Here is a 22,025-nt window from a genome sequence, read left to right on the forward strand (position 1 = left end):
CTGTTCTTGTATCTGATCTTCAGTATTTTATAGTATATTATCACTATTAAATAAAATATTTAATATTTTTTTCACTTTACTTCTTGGTTTTGTTCTTCTTTTTCTCCTCTTTTGAACATGTTTTGGAAGAATACACCCACTTAGGGACCACTATTTAGTGTTACCCTAGTGCCTTATTGTACTTGTTATGGTCCCCTTTGCATTCTTTCTAATATGAAAAAGTATTCAACTTTTACACTTTTTTTTTCTTTTTTCCCGTAACACCCACAAACTTAACTGTATGCTATTAGGATATTATGTGATATACCAATACTAAGTATCAGGTATTTTTGAAGTGTAAAGGAAATGATACATGTTTTTCTAAATATTTTAAAAATATAAATCTGAAATTTGTGATGTGCGTTTCTACAGTCCCCTGTAGTCTGATACCTCATTGTGAATGACCAGTTCTCTGCAGGAGTCATCTAATTAGTACTCCACCTGTGTGTAATTTATTTATTTATTTTATTTCTCGGAGTATATATACAGCAGTCCTGTGAAGGGCTCTGAGGCTTGTTTGAGGCCATTAGGCTATGTGCGCTTGTTGAGTAATTGGTAGCAGAAATTTCTGCACCATTTCTGCATCTCTTGGCAAGAACAACAAACCAGCAAAACCACTACGGTAATTCTTGGCATGGTTTTTGATGCATTTTTCACCTGAGGTTTTTCTAGCAATTTTTGGACACCAATGAATGCCTCTTTCTTCAAGCAGAAGATTGACAACATCAGAGCAAGCTTTGGCCCACAATCCCCACAGCCACTTCTCACAACTACTCCGCCTTCTTCCTCAAAATCCAGCTTCTCCACCATGACAGAAGAACATCTTTCCACTTTACTCTCAAGATCACATCTAACCACCTGTGCACTTGACCCGCTCCCATCGCATCTCATCCCCAACATCACCGCAGTCCTCATCCCAGCCCTAACCCATCTCTTCAATCTATCACTAACAACTGGTGTATTCCCTTCATGCTTTAAACATGCCTCAATCACACCCATCCTCAAAAAGCCCTCCCTTGACCCATCCTCTGTGTCAAACTATCGCCCCATATCACTTCTCCCCTATGCCTCAAAACTACTGGAACAGCATGTCCATCTTGAACTGTCCTCATACCTCTCTTCCTGCTCTCTATTTGATCGGCTACAATCTAGCTTCCGACCCCATCATTCCACTGAAACTGCCCTGACCAAAGTCGCTAACGACCTACTAACTGCAAAAGCCAAGCGACACTACTCTGTCCTCCTCCTCCTGGACCTGTCCTCTGCCTTTGACACAGTAGACCACTCCCTTCTATTACAAATTCTCTCATCTCTGGGCATCACAGACTTGGCGCTATCTTGGATCTCCTCATACTTATCCAACCAAACTTTCAACGTCTCCCACTCTCACACCACTTCCTCATCTTGCCCACTATCTGTCGGGGTCCCCCAAGGTTCAGTTCTTGGACCACTGCTGTTCTCCATTTACACCTTCGGCCTGGGACAGCTCATAGAGTCCCATGGCTTTCAGTATCATCTCTATGCTGATGATACGCACATCTACCTCTCTGGACCTGACATCACCTCCCCACTAACCAGAATCACAGAATCCCACAATGTCTGTCTGCTATTTCATCCTTTTTCTCTGCTCGATTCCTAAAACTGAACATGGACAAAACAGAATTCATTGTCTTTCTTCCTCCCCACTCAACTCCCCCCACCTCACATATCCATCAATGTCAATGGCTGCTCACTTTCCCCAGTGCCACGCGCTCGCTGCCTGGGAGTAATCCTAGACTCTGATCTCTCTGTCAAGTCACACATCCAAGCCCTTTTTACCTCCTGCCGCCTCCAACTCAAAAATATTTCTCGGATTCGTACATTCCTTTCCCAAGAAGCTGCAAAAACACTAATACATGCCCTTATTACCTCCTGTCTGGATTATTGCAACCTCCTGCTCTGTGGCCTCCCTTCTAACAGTCTCGCACCCCTACAATCTATTCTAAACTATGCTGCCCGGGTAATCCACCTGTCCCCCCGCTACACCCCGAGCTCTCCTCTCTGCCAATCCCTTCACTGGCTTCCCATTGCCCAAACACTCCAGTTCAAAACACTAACCATGACATACAAAGCCATCCACAACCTGTCTCCTCCCTACATCTGTGACCTAGTCTCCCGGTACTTACCTACACGTAACCTCCGATCCTCACAAGATCTCCTTCTCTACTTCCCTCTCATCTCCTCTTCCCACCATCGCATCCAAGATTTCGTCCGTGCCTCCCCCATACTCTGGAATGCTCTGCCACAACACCTCAGGCTCTCGCCTACCTTGCCAAGCTTCAAAAGGAACCTGAAGACCCACCTCTTCCGACAAGCCTACAACCTGCCATAACCCTCAGTCTGATACAGCGCCGCACAACCAGCTCTATCCTCACCTACTGTATCCTCACCTATCCCTTGTAGACTGTGAGCCCTCGCGGGCAGGGACCTCTCTCCTCATGTACTTGTCTGTGTCTTGTACTGTTTATGATTATTGTACTTGTCCCTATTATGTATACCCCTTTCACATGTAAAGCACCATGGAATTGATGGCGCTATAATAATAAATTAATAATAATAAAAAAATTATAATATAGAGCTAGGTAACATACAGACATGTAATTCCCCCCCCCCTCCTTCCCCTCCAACATATTATAAAATTGCACCCTGTGGAGCTTATTGGAAAGCGTGACTAATTAGATGAATGTAAAAAACATTGGGTCCCCTGTATTTTTGACAACCAGCAAAGGTGAAGCACACAGCTGCCGGCTGATGTCAGGCTGGGAAGGTCTATTGTTATTGGACCCTTCTCATCCTAAAATTGCTAGCCTGCAGTCGCTCCAGAAATCACATTAGATGCTTGAATGGTGGCGTTTAGCTCTGGCTCTTACCATCTGCCCTGGTGCGTTGCCAATCAGTATAATGGTTTTTGGGGATGATGTCAGCTGTGTAGCGTCAGGTGTCATCAAGCCCTAGTGGCCAGTAAGTACAAAAAAAAAATACTTCCCCTCACTTTACCTGGTTCACCATTTTATTAAAAGAAAAAGTTAGACCAGGAATTGTGACGGTCCAGGAAACCTGAAAAACTTAGAAAGAAAAACAAAACACTTTCTGATTCACCGATTTTTATTTGAAAGCAAAGTTCCCAAGTTCAGCCTAGTCCAGCAGTTCACACGGCATTCATCGATTACGTAGATCAAAGACTTTAGAGCCTCTGAAAGAGGCTCCATAGACTTTGAGCAGCAGCCACTTCCGGCTCATGCTGTGCTCCACGGGACCCCGCTACTGATGAGCAATGACGTCAGGAATGTCACCGCTCCTCACTCTGATGAGAGATTAGAGGGATATGCGATGGCGTTCCTGACATTACCGCTCAGGAGTTGCTGGGTCTCGCGGAGAACAGCATCAGCTAGGAGTGGCTGCTGCTTAAAGCCTATGGAGCCTCTGATTCATGTAATCGAGGAAGCGCTGGACTACGTCTGACCTGAGAATTTTACTTTCTAATGAATTGATGAACAAAGAACAGTGTCTTGAATTTAATTTTTTTCTCTTCTTATATCTTTCACCCCCAGGCGATTTTTTTCATTTTTGTTTTTCCTCCCCTTTCTTCCGATAGCCATAACTTTATTTATTCTTCTGTCAGTATTGCCACTTGAGGGCCATATGAGGGCTTATTTTTTGTGGGGCGAGTTGTACGTTTGAATGAAATCATTAGTTTTACCAAATAGTGTACTGGAAAACGGGGGAAAAAAAACAAATGTGGAGAAATAGTGAAAAAAGAGCAATTGCACGATTGTTTTCGGGGTCTTTTTATTTACCATGTTCACTATATGTTAAAAGTGATGTGTCGCTGTGATGCCTCAGGTCGGTGCGAGATCGTAGATACCAAACATGTATAGCTTTACTTTTATCTAAGGGGTGACAAAAAATTTCAGAAGTTTGTTTAAAAAAAAAAAATAGCACTTTTGTCTCCTTTTTCCGAGCGGTCTGATTTTTGAGGATCTGGGGCTCAGTGATGGCTTATTTTTTGCATCTTAAGCTGGCGTTTTTAGTTATACCATTTTTGTGTACGTGCGCGATTTTGATCACCTATTATTGTATTTTAAAGAAATATTGCAGCGACCAAAAAAAATCGTAATTTTGGTCTTTTGGATTTTTTTCTCTCCACGCCGTGTGCTGATCGGATTAATTTCTTTATCGTTCCTTTGGGAGACCCAGACCATGGGTGTTTAGCTTCTGCCTCCGGAGGACACACAAAGTACTACACTTAAAAGTGTAGCTCCTCCCCCTGAGCTTATACACCCCCTGGTAGCCAGTCCTAGCCAGTTTATTGCTTTGTGTCAGGAGGCATACATCCACACATGCATTCTCATCTGATTTGTTTGACTTTTGGAAAGAGTTTGAAGAAAAGCGGGTCCATGTCTGGACTCCCGGCATGTCCCTTCTCACCCCACTGTGTCGGCGGTGTTGTTAAGGTTGATTTACAAGGCTGCAGCCTTACATGCCGCGCTCCTTCACCATCCCTTCTGGGCTCTGGCTTGAAGTGGGAGCCAGCACGGTCTCCATGCCTGGCAGGAGTCCGGTCTCCATCCACAGCCCCTTGAGGATTCTTTTGGACCGGAGCACTCATCCCCAGGGACATGGCCCTGCGTCTCAGCAGCTAAGTACCTGAGACGTTTATGTTGGGGGTCCCGGTTCTTTATTGTAAGGGGAGAGTATGCTGTATGTGATTGTTTTAACTTTTCCGGCGGGTTCTCTAGCTTTTGCCTGAGAACCGCGCCGATGGTGCCTGCTTGTCGGCCTCGCCGCTTAAATTTAGGCCCTGGATTCGCCGGAGGCCTAGTTTCATTTTCCTGTCCTCGCATGTCACTCATGCAGAGGGACAGGTTCGGCTCCTCCCGGCGGCCGTTCTACACAGGGGAGGGACACTCCCCACTGCTGGGGCGTCCCTCCTTCCCTGCAGGTCTCTATAGCCCTCCAGTTCCCGCTCTTTTATAGGAACGCCCTCTTCTCAGGCAGAGTTCACTCTGCTCTGGGACATCCTGCATTCTGCATCTCTGCTGAGGTGCTGCGACTGGGGGACCGGGCTTCGGGATCTGGAGGGCACACAACACCGCGCTCAGCGGTCTGGTAAGCCACAGCCGGTCTCCGGTTGTGGACCTCTGTATATTCTCCCTGGGGTTCATTCTCTGCAAAGCCCCCACTCCAGCAGCATGGCTCACACAAGGAGCAAGGCTCCAAAGCTTTATTCTGCATGCACTGCATGTAAGCTCCTGCTGCCTGAGCCGAGCACCTATCCACATTGTGATGTCTGCTCTAACTTGGCGGTGCCACAGCCTGGAGTCTCACCCCCAGTGGTCTCTCAGGCTGCTGCTGCACCTGTGATTGAACCCCCGGCCTGGGTAGAGTCCTTTTCTAGGTCCATATCCCAGTCATTTGCTGAGTCCATAGGGCTTTTGTCCAGGACTTTGATGAATATGCATCAGCCCCCCTCACAGGGTGCCTCTAATACTCTTGACAGAGGACTCCTATCCTCTGACCTCCGTCCATCGGAGCTCACGGAGGATTCATCATCTGATCCCAGACCCCGTCCTTCTAAGAGAAGGCACAGGGTTTCCTCCCCCTCCCCATCCCATGGCTCTGTCTCAAGAGCTGACTCTCAAGATGAGGAGGATGCCCTCACTGGGGGCTCGGAGGCTATGTATCCCATCGATTTCTCTGAGGGTGACTCAGATCTTAGTGATTTGATTGCTTCTATTAATTCTGTGCTGGATCTCAATCCGCCAGTGTCAGAGGAGCAACTCTCTTTGGCAGAAAAACATCAGTTTACCTCGCCTAAGAGAGTGAAGAGTGTGTTCTTTAACCACTCCAGTTTTCAGACCGCTGTGACCAAACCCAGGGCCTGCCCTGACAAACGCTTTCCAAAGCGTGATTCTGATGACCGGTTTCAATTTCCACCTGAGGTGGTCAAGGAGTGGTCTCACTCCCCAAAGGTAGACTCTCCGGTGTCTAGGCTCGCAGCTCGGATCGTTGTGTCGGTGGCTGACGGCACCTCACTTAAGGATTCCACTGACCGTCAGATTGACCTTCTGGCCAAATCTGTGTATGAAGCTGCGGGGGCCGCGTTTTCCCCGACTTTTGCAGCAGTGTGGGCTCTCAAAGCCATCTCTGCTTCTCTAGAGGAGATGCATTCCCTCACCAAGGAATCTATGCCTGAGATGGTTACCTTAACTGCTCAGGCTTCAGCTTTTTCATCCTATGCCATGTCTGCCATGCTAGAGGCTGCTCACCGCACTGCGGTGGCTTCAGCTAATTCTCTTGTTATCCGCAGGATTTTGTGGCTTCGAGAGTGGAAGGCAGATGCTTCTTCCAAGAAGTTTCTTGCTGGGATCCCTTTTGCTGGTTCACGGCTGTTTGGTGAACAGCTGGATGAAATCATTAAAGAAGCTACTGGCGGGAAGAGTACTTCCATGCCACAAACCAAGACCAGGAAACCCGCCCAGAGTAGGAATCAATCGAGGTTTCGTTCCTTTCGTTCCTCCAACTGGTCATCCTCTAAGCCTTCCGTCTCGTCCTTTAACTCAGCCAAGGATCAGAAATCCAACTGGCGCCCAAAAGCGCGTCCGCAGAAGACCGCAGGAGGTTCTGCCACTAAGGCAGCTTCCTCATGACTCTCGACCCGCTCCAGCTACGTTTTTAGTTGGTGGCAGGCTCTCCCACTTTGGCGACGCTTGGTTAAAGCAAGTCTCCGATCAGTGGGTGAGAGATGTCATCTCCCACGGCTACAGGATAGAATTCTCTTCCAGCCCTCCAAACAGATTTTTTCTCTCAACTCCCCCCTGCTCCAAGGCTGCCGCCTTCTCGCAGGCCGTGGCGTCCTTGCAGGCCAACGGAGTGATTGTCCCAGTTCCCGCTCAGGAACGGTTCAGAGGTTTTTACTCAAATCTCTTCCTAGTTCCAAAAAAGGACGGTACCTTCCGGCCCATCCTGGATCTCAAGCTTCTCAACAAGCATGTCCGGGTGCGGCATTTTCGCATGGAGTCTCTGCGATCAGTCATTGCCTCTATGACCCAAGGGGAGTTCCTGGCGTCCATCGACATCAGAGATGCCTATCTACATGTGCCAATCGCAGTGTCACATCAGCGTTGGTTACGTTTTGCAATAGGAGAGGATCATAATTCGTGGCTCTCCCCTTCGGGTTAGCCACGGCCCCTCTGGTATTCACCAAGGTCATGGCGGCAGTGATTGCGGTCCTGCACCTCCAGGGGTTAGCAGTGCTTCCTTATCTGGACGACCTTCTGGTCAAGGGTACATCCAGCGCAGACTGTCAGCGGAGTGTTTCGCTCACTCTCGCCACCCTAGCCCAATTCGGGTGGATTGTCAATCTTCCCAAATCCACTCTGACTCCGACCCAGAGTCTCACGTACCTAGGGATGCAGTTCGAGACTTTGCCGGCACTTGTGAAGTTGCCCTTAGACAAACAGCTGTCACTCCAGTTGGCGGTTCGCTCTCTCCTGAGGCCCCGCCGTTATACCCTCAGGCGTCTGATGCAGGTGCTGGGTCAAATGGTGGCCTCCATGGAGGCGGTTCCCTCTGCCCAGTTCCATCTGCGTCCTCTGCAGCTGGACATTCTCCGACGTTGGGACAAGCGGCCTTCCTCCTTACAGAGGTTAGTGGCTCTGTCGCCACGGACCAGGAGCTCTCTTCAGTGGTGGCTTCGACCCCTCTCCCTGTCCCAAGGGCACTCCTTCCTGACTCCGTCCTGGGTGATTCTCACCACGGATGCCAGCCTATCCGGCTGGGGAGCGGTACATCTCCACCACAGAGCACAGGGCACTTGGACTCCGTCCGAGTCAGCCCTTTCAATCAATGTGCTGGAAACCAGAGCTGTGCATCTAGCTCTCCTAGCCTTTCACCACCTGTTGGCGGGCAGGCACATTCGAGTCCAGTCAGACAACGCGACAGCGGTTGCCTACATCAATCACCAATGCGGGACACGCAGCCGCCTGGCAATGTTGGAGGTCCAACGCATTCTTCAATGGGCGAAGGACTCCAAGTCCACCATATCCGCAGTCCACATCCCTGGCGTAGAAAACTGGGAGGCAGATTATCTCAGCCGTCAATCCGTGGACGGTGGCGAGTGGTCCCTGCACCCGGCAGTGTTTCAGTCAATCTGCCGCAAGTGGGGCACTCCGGACGTGGACCTAATGGCATCCCGTCACAACAACAAGGTTCCGGTTTACGTGGCTCGCTCTCACGATCCTCAGGCCTTCGCCGCGGACGCTCTGGTTCAAGACTGGTCCCAGTTTCGTCTGTCCTACGTGTTTCCCCCTCTAGCTCTCTTGCCCAGAGTCCTGCGCAAGATCAGAATGGAGGGCCGTCGAGTCATCCTCATTGCACCGGACTGGCCCAGGCAAGCTTGGTATCCGGACCTGCTCCAACTGTCCGTGGAGATGCCGTGGCATCTTCCGGACCGTCCAGACCTGCTCTCACAAGGTCCGTTTTTCCGCCCGAATTCTGCGGCACTCAAATTGACAGCGTGGCTCTTGAGTCCTGGATTTTGACGGCTTCTGGTATTCCTCCTGAAGTCATCTCCACTATGACTCGACTCGTGCCTGTAAGTCTTCCTCCGTCAAGATCTATCACAGGACTTGGAAAATTTTCCTGTCCTGGTGTCGCTCTTCCGGCCATTATCCTTGGCCATTCTCGTTGCAGACCCTTCTGTCTTTTTTACAGTCCGGTCTGCAGCTAGGACTGTCCCTCAACTCTCTCAAGGGACAAGTCTCAGCTCTATCAGTGCTGTTCCAGCGGCGTCTCGCCCGGCTGGCTCAGGTCCGCACCTTCATGCAAGGTGCGTCTCACATCATTCCGCCTTATCGGCGGCCCTTGGATGCCTGGGACCTTAACTTGGTCCTCACGGTATTTCAGAAACCCCCTTTCGAGCCCCTTAGGGAGGTTTCTTTGTATCGTCTTTCTCAAAAGGTAGCCTTTCTAGTTGCCATAACTTCTCTCAGGAGAGTCTCTGATTTGGCTGCGCTCTCCTCGGAGTCACCTTTTTTGTTTTTTCACAAAGACAAGGTAGTTCTCCGTCCGACCCCGGACTTTCTTCCTAAGGTGGTCTCTCCCTTCCACCTTAACCAGGATATTTCCTTGCCTTCCTTCTGTCCGGCCCCTGTTCATCGCTTTGAGAAAGCGCTGCATACTCTAGATCTGGTGCGTGCTCTCCGGATCTATGTGTCTCGCACCGCTGCGCTTAGGCGGTGCACCTCTCTTTTTGTGCTAACCACAGGGCGGCGCAAGGGTCTCTCTGCTTCTAAGCCGACCTTGGCCCGTTGGATTAGATCGACCATTTCGGACGCCTACCAGAGTACTCAGGTGCCTCCCCCGCCGGGGATCAAAGCACACTCGACCAGAGCTGTCGGTGCCTCTTGGGCTTTTAGGCACCAGGCTACGTCTCAACAAGTCTGTCAGGCTGCCACTTGGACTAGCCTGCATACCTTTTCGAAGCACTACCAAGTGCATGCTCATGCTTCGGCAGATGCGAGCTTGGGCAGACGCATCCTTCAGGCGGCTGTCGCCCACTTGTGAAGTTAGGCTCCGCCTACTTCTTAGTTTTTTCTGTTTATTCCCACCCAGGGACAGCTTTGGAACGTCCCATGGTCTGGGTCTCCCAAAGGAACGATAAAGAAAAAGAGAATTTTGTTACTTACCGTAAATTCTTTTTCTTATAGTTCCGTATTGGGAGACCCAGCTACCTCCCTGTTGCCTGTTGGCAATTTTCTTGTTCCGTGTGTTATCACCGGCTGTTGTCGTGGACAGAGGAGCTACACTTTTAAGTGTAGTACTTTGTGTGTCCTCCGGAGGCAGAAGCTAAACACCCATGGTCTGGGTCTCCCAATACGGAACTATAAGAAAAAGAATTTACGGTAAGTAACAAAATTCTCTTTTTTGATTATTTTATTTTATATTTTGATTGGGCATTTCTGAACACTGCAATACCAAATCTGTATAAATGTTTTCTTTTTTTCTTTTTCTTTAAACTGTTCTATTTTCAATGGGGCAAAATGTGGGTGATTTGAACTTTTAGGATTTTTTTTTTTTCTTTTCATTTTGTAAACCTTTTTATTTTACTAGTCCCCCTAAGAGACTTTATCACTACAGTGTCCATTTGCCTGTGCATTTCTGCTGATCAGTGCGGCATCGCTCTGTTCAGCAGAAATTCTCATCTCCTGTGGGTGCTCTGTCGTCTCTCACAGGAAATGAGTCCTAGCAGCATCAGGGGGTCATCAGCTGACCCCCACACTACCATGGCAACGTATTGGCGTCTCGTGATTGTGTCATTGGGCCACAATTATTCTATCCCGTTAAAGCCATTTTATTGTAGCCAAATGCTTTAATGGAGGAGCTTCAACATAATGTATGTTGCTTAGAAGAGGTGGAAATATATCTGTAGTATAACGTAATGAAAAATATTAGATTTGATTTGTTTTTTTGTTGTAAGGCCTTGTATAAGTTTTGTTCGCTGGTCTATAGTATGCTTGATTTATGCTAAAACTGTATTTTTAGGATCTTGCATTGGGAACGGATGCAGAGGGGCAGAAGGTGAGGGAACACATGCGCGTCCTGTTGCCGGTACTGCTCAATAAGGACTTGGACAATTATGATAAAATCAGGGCCATTCTTCTGTATATCTTTGTGGAAAATGGTAAGTGACAGTAAGTGTCTGTCATAAATAGCTCAAACATTCATAAATTGAAAAGCTAAAGGTCAAAGTGTCACAGGACACCACACTGCAACGCAAGGGTCTTTGTTATAATGATTAGTGGGTTCCAGATTCTCGGACTACCATTGATACAGGGCTGTGGAGTCGGTAAGCCAAACCTCCAACTCCTCAATTTCCCTGATTCCAACTCCGGCTCCATCATACAGCATAAAGAAAAGGTTTCCCTCCACTCTCTATAAAGACACATCGGCAGGTTCTTCTCACTATCTGACATGAAATCAGAATAAACCTTTCCCGTTTTAGGTCAATTAGGAACAAAGTTATTTATATTTGCCAAATGCCAGAATGATGAGTGAGAATGTTTTAAAGGCATTTTGTGTTACTTTCTGCAAAGTGAAAAGTTTCCATCTCATTAGTATTTGGTACCATTGCCCTTAAACTGTATGACTTGGGTTAAACGTTTTGGATATCCTTCCACAAGCTTCTCACCTTTAGCTGGTAGAAATTGGGCCCATTTCTCCTAACAGAACTGGTGTAATTTAGCCATGTAAGTTGCCTTTCTAGCACAGACCTTTCCAGCTTTCCTCATAAATTTTCAATAGGATTGAGATATTTATTCACTTATATAGCGCTATTAATTCCATAGCGCTTTACATACATCAGCAATCAGGGTTTTGTGATGGCCGCTCTAAAACATTGACTTTGTTATCCTTAAGCCACTTTGTAACCAGTTTGGCAGTAGCTTTGGGTCGTTGTCCATTTGTAAGACCCATATCCGCCCAACTTTAAGTTTCTGTCTGCTCTCTTGAGATTTTGCTTCAGTATTGCCACATAATCTTCTTTCCTCATGATGCCATCTATTTTGTGAAGTGTAACAGTACCTCCTGCAGCAAAACAACTCCGCAACATGATGCTGCCACCCCCATGTTTTCCAGTTGGGATGGTGTTCTCATGCTTCAAAGCTTCTCCCTTTTTCCTCCAAATGTAACGATGCTCATTATGGCCATACAGTTCAATGTTAAATTTTGGAGACGTCCTGTGGTCTGACAAAACTAAGGTTTCTCTATCGCTTCATTGGGGGACACAGGAAACCATGGGTGTGTGCTATGGGACTAGGAGGCTGACACTATGCAAATAAGAAAGTTGGCTCCTCCCACGTAGTATACACACACCGACCGGGCCTGAGGAGATCAGTTTTTGCTTAGTGTCCGAGGAGGTTGGAAACGCAGGGGCTGCTCTCAGCCCCTCAGGTTTGTATTGTTGTGTTTTATTAATGTTTTCCCTTTGTTTTCCAGACACAGCTCGTCGGGCGACAGGGTGTAATCGCTCTCCCACATAGAGACCGGTCGCACAGAAGTGGGGTCCGTCCGCCACTACTGTTGTCTTCCGTGTCTGTCTGGCAGTGTACCCGGCCCCTCCAACACAGAAGAGTGTTCGAGGTGCATCCGCAGTGAGGAAAAGTGCAACGTCGCTGATAAAGGCGAAGGGTCCTGCCCCCCTCACCAAACTCTCTCGCTCCCGAGCCTGATTGTGGGGTAGGAGGACGAAGACCGTACCTGGGATGGAGAGGTACCCTTCCGGTCTCCCCTCGACTATGCCCGGGACGACCGTCGAGATGTCTTCGCTCGCCTTCCAGGGTGGATCCAGGATCACCTCAGGACAAGCCGGGACCTCAAGATAAGTACTCTGCACTCCCCCCTCCTTCTTCCCCGTCCCGGGTTATGGGTGGAGGGATCCCGTTTATATAAACCCCACAGCCCCTTCTCCACTTGGGTCAGGGAGTCCTATATCTCCCTTAGAGCCTCCACCACAGGCCCCTCTGTAGCTTGCCTCCCCTGTAGTGCGATCGGCCCCCCTGCCGTGGCGTCCACTATCCGGCGTCCCCTCCAGCGGCCTACCCTTAAAATTTAGCTCCCGGCTCCATTGCGGCCCGGCGTCCCCTCCGGCGGCCTACCTTTCAAATTTAGCCCCCGGCTCCATTGCGGCCCTCTCAGTGTCTGCGCGCCCTCCAGGCCACGCCCCCAGCCGGGAATTCTGTCCGCGTGCGCGGGCTTTTCAAACTCTGGCCCATTCCCCCTATCGCGCGAGCTTCTTGCTCCCCTGTGCAAGCGCCGCCCCCACTCTTTCCTGGCGCCTGACGTCACTTCCCGGCGCCGAGACACCCGAGTAACGTCATTTCTGCCCGCACTTCCAGCCTCCCGGCTTGGTAAGTAACTCTGCCGCCGCAGCTTCAGCGCCCCCCCCCCCCCCCCCCGCAGGCAGCCAGTGCGACTCAGGGCCCAGCGCGCCCCCGCAGGCAAACGGATCTCTGCACTACCTGCAGCCAAGCTCCCCCGCAGTCACCGCTCCGGGCTGCCCAGGCACGACTCTCCTCTCCTGGGCCTCACTTATTTGATCCCAGTCTCTGCAAGACTTGTGTGTTAAAAAAAAAAAAAAAAAAAAGCCGTAAGCATACCTCAAAACCGGCTTTCCTATTATTTGTTGGTATCACTATTTACTTCCATAGGCATATACCCCTGATCCCGGAGTGCCGTTCACTTACAGTGAGCTGTCTCAACTCTAACACATATTACATGCCTATAGAGCTACTTCAGCCCGGGAATACTAACAACCTCATGCTACAGCTTGCCATTTCCCCCCCCCCCCCCTTACAAGTGCGAGATAACACTCTTGTACACGCACTCTATGCTAGGGGCCACCGGTCCTCTGGCAGGTCACCCTTCTCCATTTCTAGGGGTACTGCAGTGTTCTGTGGTCCTATCCACTTCCACTGTCAGTGTGTCTCGTGCTCCTGCCTACTCTCCTGTACCCACTATCTAGTGTGTCAGTGTTCCTCATGTCCCTATCTACCGTAGGGTCGCTATCTGTGGGTTAATGTTCCTCATGTCCTATCTACTGTCATATACCCATCTACCACAGGGTCAGTGTTCTTTTGACCTGTCCACTTTTTCAACTTCAGCCTGTCCACTATCCAGTGTGCCAGTGTCTCCACGTACAGTTAGGTCCAGAAATATTTGGACAGTGACACAATTTTCGCGAGTTGGGCTCTGCATGCCACCACATTGGATTTGAAATGAAACCTCTACAACAGAATTCAAGTGCAGATTGTAACGTTTAATTTGGAGGTTTGAACAAAAATATCTGATAGAAATTGTAGGAATTGTACACATTTCTTTACAAACACTCCACATTTTAGGAGGTCAAAAGTAATTGGACAAATAAACCAAACCCAAACAAAATATTTTTATTTTAAATATTTTGTTGCGAATCCTTTGGAGACAATCACTGCCTTAAGTTTGGAACCCATGGACATCACCAAACGCTGGGTTTCCTCCTTCTTAATGCTTTTCCAGGCCTTTACAGCCGCAGCCTTCAGGTCTTGCTTGTTTGTGGGTCTTTCCGTCTTAAGTCTGGATTTGAGCAAGTGAAATGCATGCTCAATTGGGTTAAGATCTGGTGATTGACTTGGCCATTGCAGAATGTTCCACTTTTTTGCACTCATGAACTCCTGGGTAGCTTTGGCTGTATGCTTGGGGTCATTGTCCATCTGTACTATGAAGCGCCGTCCGATCAACTTTGCGGCATTTGGCTGAATCTGGGCTGAAAGTATATCCCGGTACACTTCAGAATTCATCCGGCTACTCTTGTCTGCTGTTATGTCATCAATAAACACAATCGACCCAGTGCCATTGAAAGCCATGCATGCCCATGCCATCACGTTGCCTCCACCATGTTTTACAGAGGATGTGGTGTGCCTTGGATCATGTGCCGTTCCCTTTCTTCTCCAAACTTTTTTCTTCCCATCATTCTGGTACAGGTTGATCTTTGTCTCATCTGTCCATAGAATACTTTTCCAGAACTGAGCTGGCTTCATGAGGTGTTTTTCAGCAAATTTAACTCTGGCCTGTCTATTTTTGGAATTGATGAATGGTTTGCATCTAGATGTGAACCCTTTGTATTTACTTTCATGGAGTCTTCTCTTTACTGTTGACTTAGAGACAGATACACCGACTTCAGTTGATGTTGTGAACGGGTTCTTCTTCACCAAAAAAAAGTATGCGGCGATCATCCACCACTGTTGTCATCCGTGGACGCCCAGGCCTTTTTGAGTTCCCAAGCTCACCAGTCAATTCCTTTTTTCTCAGAATGTACCCGACTGTTGATTTTGCTACTCCAAGCATGTCTGCTATCTCTCTGATGGATTTTTTCTTTTTTTTCAGCCTCAGGATGTTCTGCTTCACCTCAATTGAGAGTTCCTTAGGCCGCATGTTGTCTGGTCACCGCAACAGCTTCCAAATGCAAAACCACACACCTGTAATCAACCCCAGACCTTTTAACTACTTCATTGATTACAGGTTAAAGAGGGAGATGCCTTCAGAGTTAATTGCAGCCCTTAGAGTCCCTTGTCCAATTACTTTTGGTCCCTTTAAAAAGAGGAGGCTATGCATTACAGAGCTATGATTCCTAAACCCTTTCTCCGATTTGGATGTGAAAACTCTCATATTGCAGCTGGGAGTGTGCACTTTCAGCCCATATATATATATATATATAATTGTATTTCTGAACATGTTTTTGTAAACAGCTAAAATAACAAAACTTGTGTCACTGTCCAAATATTTCTGGACCTAACTGTACCTGTCCTCTATCCAGTGTACCAGTGTTTTCTCTATGCACCGCTTTACACCAGCGCGCCAGTGTCCCCGTGTACCTGTCCACTACCTAGTGTGCCAGTGTTTCGCTTGCAATGGTCTACACCAGAGTGCCCGTGGTCTTCACCTGTGTGCCAGTGTCTTCATGTACTTGCCCACTATCCAGTGTGCCAGCGTTTTCCTCCTACTTGTCCACTATCCAGTGTGTCAGCGTCTCTACACACTGGCCTACACCTCCGTGCCAGCGCTTCCCTGTCCCTGTCCACTATCCAGTGTGCCAGTGTCTGTGTCATGCCTGTGTGCCCCAATACCCAGGTGCCTTTGGGATCCTGCCCGCTATCCAGTGGGCCGGCGTTAGTACGCGCATTTTTTTTACTCTGGTGTAGCAGTGTCTTCTCGAGCCGGCTCACTATTCAGTGCGCCAGTGTTTCTTTACGCACCTGTTTACACCACTGTACCAGTGTTATGTGAACCTACCCACTGTTTGGGGTGTCAGGTCTCTACTCGCACCTGTCTGTTTCTGCGGACAAAAGAATTTTTTTGTATATAGATCATCCTGTCCAGCATCCAGATTGACAGTTCCACAGACCTGTCCACTTGCTTGTGTGCCAGTGTCTCTATATGTCGGTCCATCTTCCAGGGTGCCAGTATCCACTATCCAGTGTGTCTCTATGTACCTACCCACCATCCGGTGTGCTAGTGTTTCTTGAATGTGCCCTCTATCTTGTGTGCCAGTATTCTATATGCACCTGTATACTACAGCGTGACAGTGATTTGATGAGCCTGCCCACTATCCTATGGGCCAGCACCTATCTGAACCAGAAGCCGGATACAGCAACAGGCTTAATTGCTTTGTTCAGCTTTTCCGCTCATCTCCGACCGAGGCGAGAGCTCCATCCATCACTGCCCCATGAGGCGGCACGGCAGCAGCTGTCACATTCAGTGCCAGTATTCAAGATCGATGATCCTGCCCGCTATCCAATGGGCTAGCGTTTCTCCAGACCAGAAGCTGGATACCGTAACAGGTATGTGTTACTCTGCTCACGACCCAGTGAGTCGAACAGACTGGGTCACCTAGTGGATCATGTATCTCCCTCATCATCGAGTGAGGCGAGGACTGTGTTCTGCATGGACCCCATGATGCGGCACGGTTGCAACTGTCATTAAGTTGCTTCCCAGTGACCCAGGGCTCTCTCCTACTTCATACCACTCATTCAGGTGAGCAGGAGGTAAGCCATGGTCCTTTGGACCAGTTCATTGTCTTTCCTTTCTGCACCAGCTATTTCCTCACTTCTCAGTGATCTGCATCCATACGTCTGGCGTGACCTCGAGGTAAGGCAACATGCGACCATTTGACTGGAGGGTCGTGTGATTCACTCCCGGCAGCAAACACGGACCCCATGACGCAGCACAGCAGCAGCTCTCTTTTGGTCGCTTCCCAGTGGCCCGGGACCTTCTCCTACCTCGCATCATTCATGTAAGGCAGGGGTGGGGAACCTCCGGCCCGCGGGCCGTATACGGCCCGTGACGACTTTTTATGCGGCCCCAAGGCACATTCCCGGGGACCATTGTGCTTTGGTGGCAGCCGCGCTTTTCCCGGCTCCCGGCCCTTTAAATCCCACTGCCCTATGCCCTGTGGGTAGATGCTAGAATGTACGGGCTCTCTCCAGATCCTGACTTCCAGGACCTGACTGCAGCCCATACATTCTAGGCTTATCCCCGGCCTGTGTGCTCTGGTGGGCGGGTAAGCAGCACGCTGCGATAAAGTCACACAGAAGAGCTGCAGCAGGTCTACCAGCCTCCCGGACCTGCTGTGTGTGTGTGTGACTCTCCCTCCCCCTCACTGCGAGTACTCAACCCATCGCTGCCCCCCCCCCCCCCGCTCAGTGCTGTGTACCCCCTCGTACTGTGTGTACCCCCCAATGCTGTATGTACCCCCCAATGCTGTGTGTACCCCCTCGTGCTGTGTACCCCCTCGTGCTGTATGTACCCCCAATGCTGTGTGTACCCCCTAGTGCAGTGTGTACCCCCTAGTGCAGTGTGTACCCCCTAGTACAGTGAGTACCCCCTAGTACAGTGAGTATCCCTTAATGATGTGTGTACCCCTTAATGCTGTGTGTACCCCTTAATGCTGTGTGTACCCCCTCGTGTTGTGTACCCCTTCGTGCTGTATGTACCCCCCAATGCTGTGTGTACCCCCTCGTGCTGTGTACCCCCTCGTGCTGTATGTACCCCCCAATGCTGTGTGTACCCCCTAGTGCAGTGTGTACCCCCTAGTACAGTGAGTACCCCTTAATGCTGTGTGTACCCCTTAATGCTGTGTGTACCCCCTCGTGCTGTGTACCCCCTCGTGCTGTGTACCCCCTCGTGCTGTGTACCCCCTAGTGCTGTGTACCCCCTCGTGCTGTGTGTACCCCCTCGTGCTGTGTGTACCCCCTCATGCTGTGTACCTCCTAGTACAGTGTGTACCCCCAGTGCTGTATGTACCCCCGAATGCTGTGTGTACCCCCTCGTGCTGTGTACCCCCTCGTGCTGTGTACCCCCTCGTGCTGTATGTACCCCCTAGTGCAGTGTGTACCCCCTAGTGCAGTGTGTACCCCCTAGTGCAGTGAGTACCCCCTAGTACAGTGAGTACCCCTTAATGCTGTGTGTACCCCCTAGTGCTGTGTACCCCCTAGTGCTGTGTACCCCCTAGTGCTGTGTACCCCCTCGTGCTGTGTGTACCCCCTCGTGCTGTGTGTACCCCCTCGTGCTGTGTGTACCCCCTCGTGCTGTGTACCCCTTCATGCTGTGTACCTCCTAGTACAGTGTGTACCCCCCAGTGCTGTGTACCCCCAGGTGCTGTGTGTACCCCCTAGTGCTGTGTGTACCCCCTAATGCTGTGTACACCCCAGTGCTGTGTACCCCCTCAGCGCGGTGTAACCCCTCACTGCTGTCCGTGCCCCCCCTAGTGCTGTCTGTACCCCCTGGGTGATGTCTATGCCCCCCCACCAGTGCTGTCCGCACCACCTAATGCTGTCGATGCTGCCACCAGTGCTGTCCATGCCACGGTGAGTGCTGCCTGTGCCCCCTTATGCTGTCCATGCTCCCCAGTGCTGTGTGCCACCCCTCAGTGCTCTTAACTCGCTACTGCTGTCTGTACCCTCCCACTGCTTTCTATGCTCCCCAGTCCGTGCTCTCCTGTTGATGTCTATGTTCCCCCAGACCTGTCTGTCTCCCTAGTGCTGCCACCCAGTGCAGTGCGTGCTGCCACCCAGTGCAGTGCGTGCTGCCACCCAGTGCAGTGCGTGCTGCCACCCAGTGCAGTCCGTGCTGCCACCCAGTGCAGTGCGTGCTGCCACCCAGTGCTGTGCGTGTCCCCAGTCATGTCTGTGCCACCGCCAGGGCTGTCCATGCCCCCTACTGATGTATATGCCCCAGCCCCTCCTGTGATGTATATGCCCCAGCCCCTCCTGTGATGTATATGCCCCAGCCCCTCCTGTGATGTATATGCCCCAGCCCCTCCTGTGATTTATAAGCCCCAGCCCCTCCTGTGATGTATATGCCCCAGCCCCTCCTGTGATGTATATGCCCCAGCCCCTCCTGTGATGTGTACTCCCAGTGTCTCCTGTAATTTATGCGCCCTGGCCCCTCCTGTGATGTGTATGCCCCCAGCATCTCCAGACAGAGACAAACCTGGAAAAGCAGCTGTGAGAAACAAGATGATCAATATCACCGAACATCACAATCGCACCAAAGAGAAGCAGCTCCGGCCACCACAATAGGGGTGAGTTAATTAATCGTTTGACCAAATATAGCAGGGTTATTTTTCAGGTTGATAATGTTGTGCGGCCCCCAAAGGTTAGTAGGAAATACCAAATGGCCCCCGGCAGTAAAAAGGTTCCCCACCCCTGATGTAAGGTAACCACGAGGTAAGGCTTCTTCTCTCTTGACCATACGTTGGCTGCGTCGTTTCTTGAAGCAGCAGTCATTTTGGTTCCCAAATGAGGTAAGCAAGGTACAGCTCTGTCTGCTAACCAGTATGTTGTCCGTTTTACTTCCTGCCACCTTCCTCGGGTGGTTCATAGTACTTCTGGTATCAGCCTATTATTTGGCTTAGAAAAGCCTTGGCTGCGCCCTCCACTAGGATTCTGGCCAGGTACTGTATATGTTTAAAACCATAGGTCGTTACTTACATTCTCTCTCTTTCAGATAGAGATCAGATTTCCTCAGTCCCTTCACAATCAACAGATGAAGTTAAGAACCACACACAGGATCGTCTAACCAGAATCGATTCCACGGAGGACCAGTTTCCCCAAGGGACTTCTAGTATCCTGATGGCCCGGTCATTGGGCTCACTCTTCCGGACAAGCTGTAGGTTTCAAAGATTGTCTTCTGTCCTCTTTCCGCAACAGAATCCTCCAGGGAGCCCTGAATGCTCAGGCCACTGGGTGTTTCCACCCGAACACTCAACACTACAGTGAGTGGTCCCTGTCTGATCTGCCAGTCTTCGCTAACACCTAGACATGACCTGCTTCAGTTTCAGGCCAAGAGTGGTCTTCATTTCCCCTGTCCCGGGTCTGCCTCCCTTTCCCTCGTAGCCATTCTAGATGGCTCTTGGAGATATGCTAGATCTCTCCGTAGTCTCCGCCATACCAAATTCCACGACCGCTCTCCACCGCTTGGTCTCAGACGCTTGTGCATCCGTATCCCTGCACTTTTGAAGCAGAGTTCCTGCCAGACAATTTAAACTCACATATTCTCGCTCATTTCCTTCCCTTCGTCGTCACTTCTAGTTGTGACGTGATGACGCGTTTTATAATAATAAGAAGAATATTTTATTCATTCTTCCATCACTCTCCCATTTTCCTTCCCACTTTCCAGGGATAGGCATCACTCCCCTGGTCGGCTAGCGCTTAAGCCGGCGACATAGTCCGAGCCCTTCCTTGAAGTCCCCCTCGAAAGGGTTCTTCCTTCTCCCACTCCAGATCATACATCCCAGGTCTTGTGCCTTTTTTTCATTCACAGGAGCCCTCTCCCATAGGGGGTTCTCCTTCCAGTAATTCACCGCAATGGTCACCTAGTACCCGATTCCAGAGTTCGAGTTTTCCCAGTCACGCCATTGTAGATGCTCGGACTCCCTTCTCCTGTCTGTCACGTCATAGTGGAAATTGGTTATTGGAATTCCTTTGGCTCCTTAACCTTGTCATTTTTCTCCGGACCTCACAGGTTCTCTGGACCCCTTCCATACACAGGGGAATTATCTCCCGTATTATTTTCCCCGCCTGCAGGCTGTTTCGTCCACTAGGGTCAGAACACTTCCCTCAGGTGCTGTGTAATCAACAGGTCAAGTTCCCCTATGGCGGAATTCCCTTACACTCTTCTCGAGTATCTCGACTCCCCTGCACCCTTTTAGGCAGTCGGTTTCCCTTTTAGTCATCCTGCGGCAGTAAAGGGCCAAGGCTCCGTTGGCCTCCGCTTACCTGGCACCTACCTCTACCAGGTGCCCTAGTTCTTCGCTCATTCTTCCACTCTCAAACATAGTACCAGGGCCTGTCGGGTTTTTTTCTTTTAGCCCGACCTATTGCTGTCAGTCGCCTTAGATCCTTAGCTTTCTTAGGTACAGACCTCAGAGGATGCAGTTTTTCCCTGATCATCCTAATCCCCAGCACACGCATTAGTACTCCCTAGTACTCTAATTCTTCCCCTATACTTCGGCTCCTGGCCGGGTAGGGGTTCCTCACGGTGCCTAGGACCAGGTTCCGGTCACGGAATCTCGTCTCTGCTTACCCTGTTTTCGGGTCTTACTCTCCCCACCCTTGGGGACTGCTTTAGGACGTCCCATGGTTTCCTGTGTCCCCCAATGAAGCGATAGAGAAAAGTAGATTTTGGGTACTCACCGTAAAATCTCTTTCTCGGAGCCTTCATTGGGGGACACAGCACCCGCCCTTTTCTAAGACTTCAGTGGATACGGAATGTTCTGGATTTTAAGCTTCTCGTACTGCTTTTACACAAACTGATCTCAGCTCCGGTCAGTGGGTGTATACTACGTGGGAGGAGCCAACTTTCTTATTTGCATAGTGTCAGCCTCCTAGTCCCAGCAGCATACACCCATGGTTTCCTGTGTCCCCCAATGAAGGCTCCGAGAAAGAGATTTTACGGTGAGTACCCAAAATCTACTTTTTTTGTTCCTGTGCACATTTGCAAGCATTAGGCTGCATTTTTTATATTTCTTTTGGAGTAATGGTTTCTTCTTGGCAGACTGGCCTTTCAGTCCATGTTGATACAGTACTCGTTTCACTGTGGATAATTACACAATCTTACCATCTTCCAGCATCTTCACAAGGTCTTTTGCTTTTGTTGTTGGGTTGATATTCACGTGTCTGACCAAAGTACGTTCATCTCTGGTACACAGAACCCATCTCTTTCCTGACCGGTAAGATGGCTGGACATTCCCATCTTGTTTGTACTTGCATATAATTTTATGCAGATAAACGAGGCTCCTTCGGGTATCTGAAAATTGCACCCAAGGATGAACCAGACTTGTACAAGTCCACAATTCTATTTCTTTGTCGCTCCATTGGGAGACCCAGACAATTGGGGTGTATAGCTTCTGC

General features: G+C 49.7%; 1 protein-coding gene across 1 annotated transcript in view; it reads left to right on the forward strand.

Annotated features, from left to right (window-relative positions):
* STXBP3 (syntaxin binding protein 3) overlaps positions 1–22,025 on the forward strand; it is a 164,312-nt gene that overhangs the window by 107,776 nt on the left and 34,511 nt on the right. Inside the window, exon 14 of the mRNA XM_075320950.1 lies at positions 10,624–10,762. Within this exon, the coding sequence (XP_075177065.1) occupies positions 10,624–10,762 (139 nt within the window). The remainder of the gene's footprint in view (positions 1–10,623; positions 10,763–22,025) is intronic.

Source organism: Anomaloglossus baeobatrachus, chromosome 8 (genome assembly GCF_048569485.1).
Source record: "Anomaloglossus baeobatrachus isolate aAnoBae1 chromosome 8, aAnoBae1.hap1, whole genome shotgun sequence".
Classification (NCBI taxonomy): Eukaryota; Metazoa; Chordata; class Amphibia; order Anura; family Aromobatidae; genus Anomaloglossus; species Anomaloglossus baeobatrachus.